The following is a 2,500-nucleotide window of genomic DNA, read 5'->3' as shown; positions in this document are numbered from 1 at the left end:
GCTCGGCGCCATGCTGGAATAAGTTTGCTGGGCTGCTGCCATTTTGAAAGAGACTTTGCAGCGCGCAGTCACTTGTTTCAAACCTAAAGCACGGACCACACTTTTCTTTTCTTTGGAACAGACGTCTCGCTCACGTTAGCACAGTGGTTCTTAACCTGGTTGGAGGTACCGAACCCCACCAGTTTCATATGCGCAATCACAGAACCCTTCTTTAGTGAAAAAAAAAAAAAAAAATTCAAATTCAAGACAAAGTTATATGTTTTTGGTAACACTTTAGTATGGGGAACATATTCTAAGTAACAAAGACTTAATTTAGTGTTATTTGGACACTAGGGAACATATTCTAAGTAACAAAGACTTAATTTAGAGTTATTTGGTTAGGGTTAGGGTCAGGGTTAGAGGGTTAGGGTTATAATAAGGCCATGCCGAATAAGGCATTAATAAGTACTTAATAATGACTAGTTAAGAGCCAATATGTTACTAATTTCCATGTTAATAAGCAACTAATTAATAGTGAATGTTTTTTTACTGGTGCACAAAATGAACCGTGCATGAATATCACATCTCTCGTTTGTTTTACTTGGTAAACACCTGAACGCAACATTTTTACTATTGATGTACTTAATAGACATTTGAACGCAACAATCTCGTTTGTTTTACTTGGTAAACACCTGAACGCAACATTTTTACTATTGATGTACTTAATAGACATTTGAACGCAACACTCTCGTTTATGTTTTACTTGGTAAACATTTGAACACAACATTCTTACTTTTAATGTACTTAGTAGACATTTGAATGCAACACTATTATTTTACTTGGTAAACACTTGAACACACCATCCTTACTATTGATGTACTTAGTAGACATTTGAACGCAACACTCCCACTATTATTTTACCTGACTCCCTCAAACCAAGCCTATGACCGATTAGGACTCATCTACCAGATCACGGACAAAGTGGCCTCACCTTTGCGACCTCTTCCTAAAGCAGGCCACGGAGCAAACAAGGTAGGAAAAGTGGAGTGTCCGTGAGATCAAGCGATTAAAGTCCTTGTTTGTCTGTCCTCATCAGACCAAGTCCCGCCTCCTCACGCCGGTCCTTAAAAAGGGAGGCAGTTCTGCTGGGTCCAGTCCTCTCCATCATCATGTTGGCTTATCTACTCGCGGCTCTGCTGGCGTGCGCGCTGCTACCCGGCGATGCGGTGACACCCTCGGAGGACATCACCTGCCACCATTTCAGCGTCGGGGCGGCGGCGAACTTCTCCGTCCGTCACATCGACGAGCACCACCAGCACGGCTACAAGTTCAAGCTCGGAGAGATCCAGGGGCACAAGTACGAACAGGTATTGAACGGTGCAGCCTCACCTGTGCCACATGGTTCTTCAGTGATGAAAAAACCGAGGACCTCAAACGTAACCTTGAGGAACACCACGAGTGTAACTGAAGACGTTGAACAAATGGCTACTGATCTTAGTAATAGCCAAAAAGGAGAGGACTTAAAGCAGACCTGGGAAAATGAAGGCCCGGGGGCCACATGCGGCCTGTTAAGCTTTTCGATCTGGCTCGCCGGGCATTCCCAAATCATTTTTTCTAGATCTTTCAGATGTAAAGTGTAGCTGCCATTATGATGTGCACTCATGTTTTCTAATGACCGGAAGTCTTCAACTATACTAAGTCTTTCAATGCTTGAAATATACTAGTTACTATGGTCATTTCATGAGTTACTATGGTAATGTACGTCACAGCAGCTCAGACGAGGCACCAAGCAGTGTGGGTGGGGAGCGTTTCCACAGAGTGTTTCCAGAGGCTGAAATGTGGGTGTCAGGGACAGACGCGGAAGGAGATTTTTACAACAAAGTTGTAAAGCTTAGTGATATATCACATACCGTATTTCCTTGAATAGCCGCAGGGGCGCTAATTAATTTAAAACCTCCTGTCACTCCGGCGTTTACCGGAAGCCTGCGGGATGGCCGTGCATGCGCAAATTATTTTAAAACCTCTTCTCACTCCGGTGTTTACCAAAAGGAATGCGGTAAATTCAGGCGTGCGCTTTGAGTGTGATGTAAGCATACCATCATGAAAAGCACATTTAATAAAAAAAAACTTTATGGTCTTACCTGTACTTATAAATGGAGTCCATTTGCAGCTCCTTCTGACCAAAAGCATCGATAACTTGTTTATAGAAGTCTTCCTTATTTTCTTTCTTCAGTTTTAAAAGTCTCTCTGTCTCGATGGAGATATTCCTTTAATTATTACCTCCTGCTTCCATTGAAAGTCCAGTTTAGAAAACTGTTTTATTTTAGATAGCGGTATGTAATCCTCCATGTTAAAAGTTCAGGCAGAGGAAAAAAAAAAAAAAATCTCTTTGCTGCGTGTAGTCACTTCTTCTGCAGTACCGGAAGTCGCAAGAAGGATCACTAGCGCGGCAGCGCCCTCTACCACCAGGAAGCGGGAGTCATTTAATGACTTATACAGTATTTGACACACGCAGCTACGG

At 42.6% G+C, this 2,500-nt stretch overlaps 1 protein-coding gene across 1 annotated transcript in view; it reads left to right on the top strand.

Annotated features, from left to right (window-relative positions):
* The first annotated feature begins 1,122 nt into the window (after positions 1 to 1,122).
* Positions 1,123 to 2,500, top strand: part of LOC133644329 (alpha-2-HS-glycoprotein-like) — an 8,142-nt gene continuing 6,764 nt past the window's right edge. Inside the window, exon 1 of the mRNA XM_062038726.1 lies at positions 1,123 to 1,346. Within this exon, the coding sequence (XP_061894710.1) occupies positions 1,149 to 1,346 (198 nt within the window). The 5' untranslated portion in view covers positions 1,123 to 1,148. The remainder of the gene's footprint in view (positions 1,347 to 2,500) is intronic.

This window comes from Entelurus aequoreus, linkage group LG27 (genome assembly GCF_033978785.1).
Source record: "Entelurus aequoreus isolate RoL-2023_Sb linkage group LG27, RoL_Eaeq_v1.1, whole genome shotgun sequence".
Taxonomy (NCBI): domain Eukaryota; kingdom Metazoa; phylum Chordata; class Actinopteri; order Syngnathiformes; family Syngnathidae; genus Entelurus; species Entelurus aequoreus.
The sequence above is the reverse complement of the archived record's forward strand: the minus strand, read 5'-3'. Positions and strand labels throughout refer to the sequence as shown.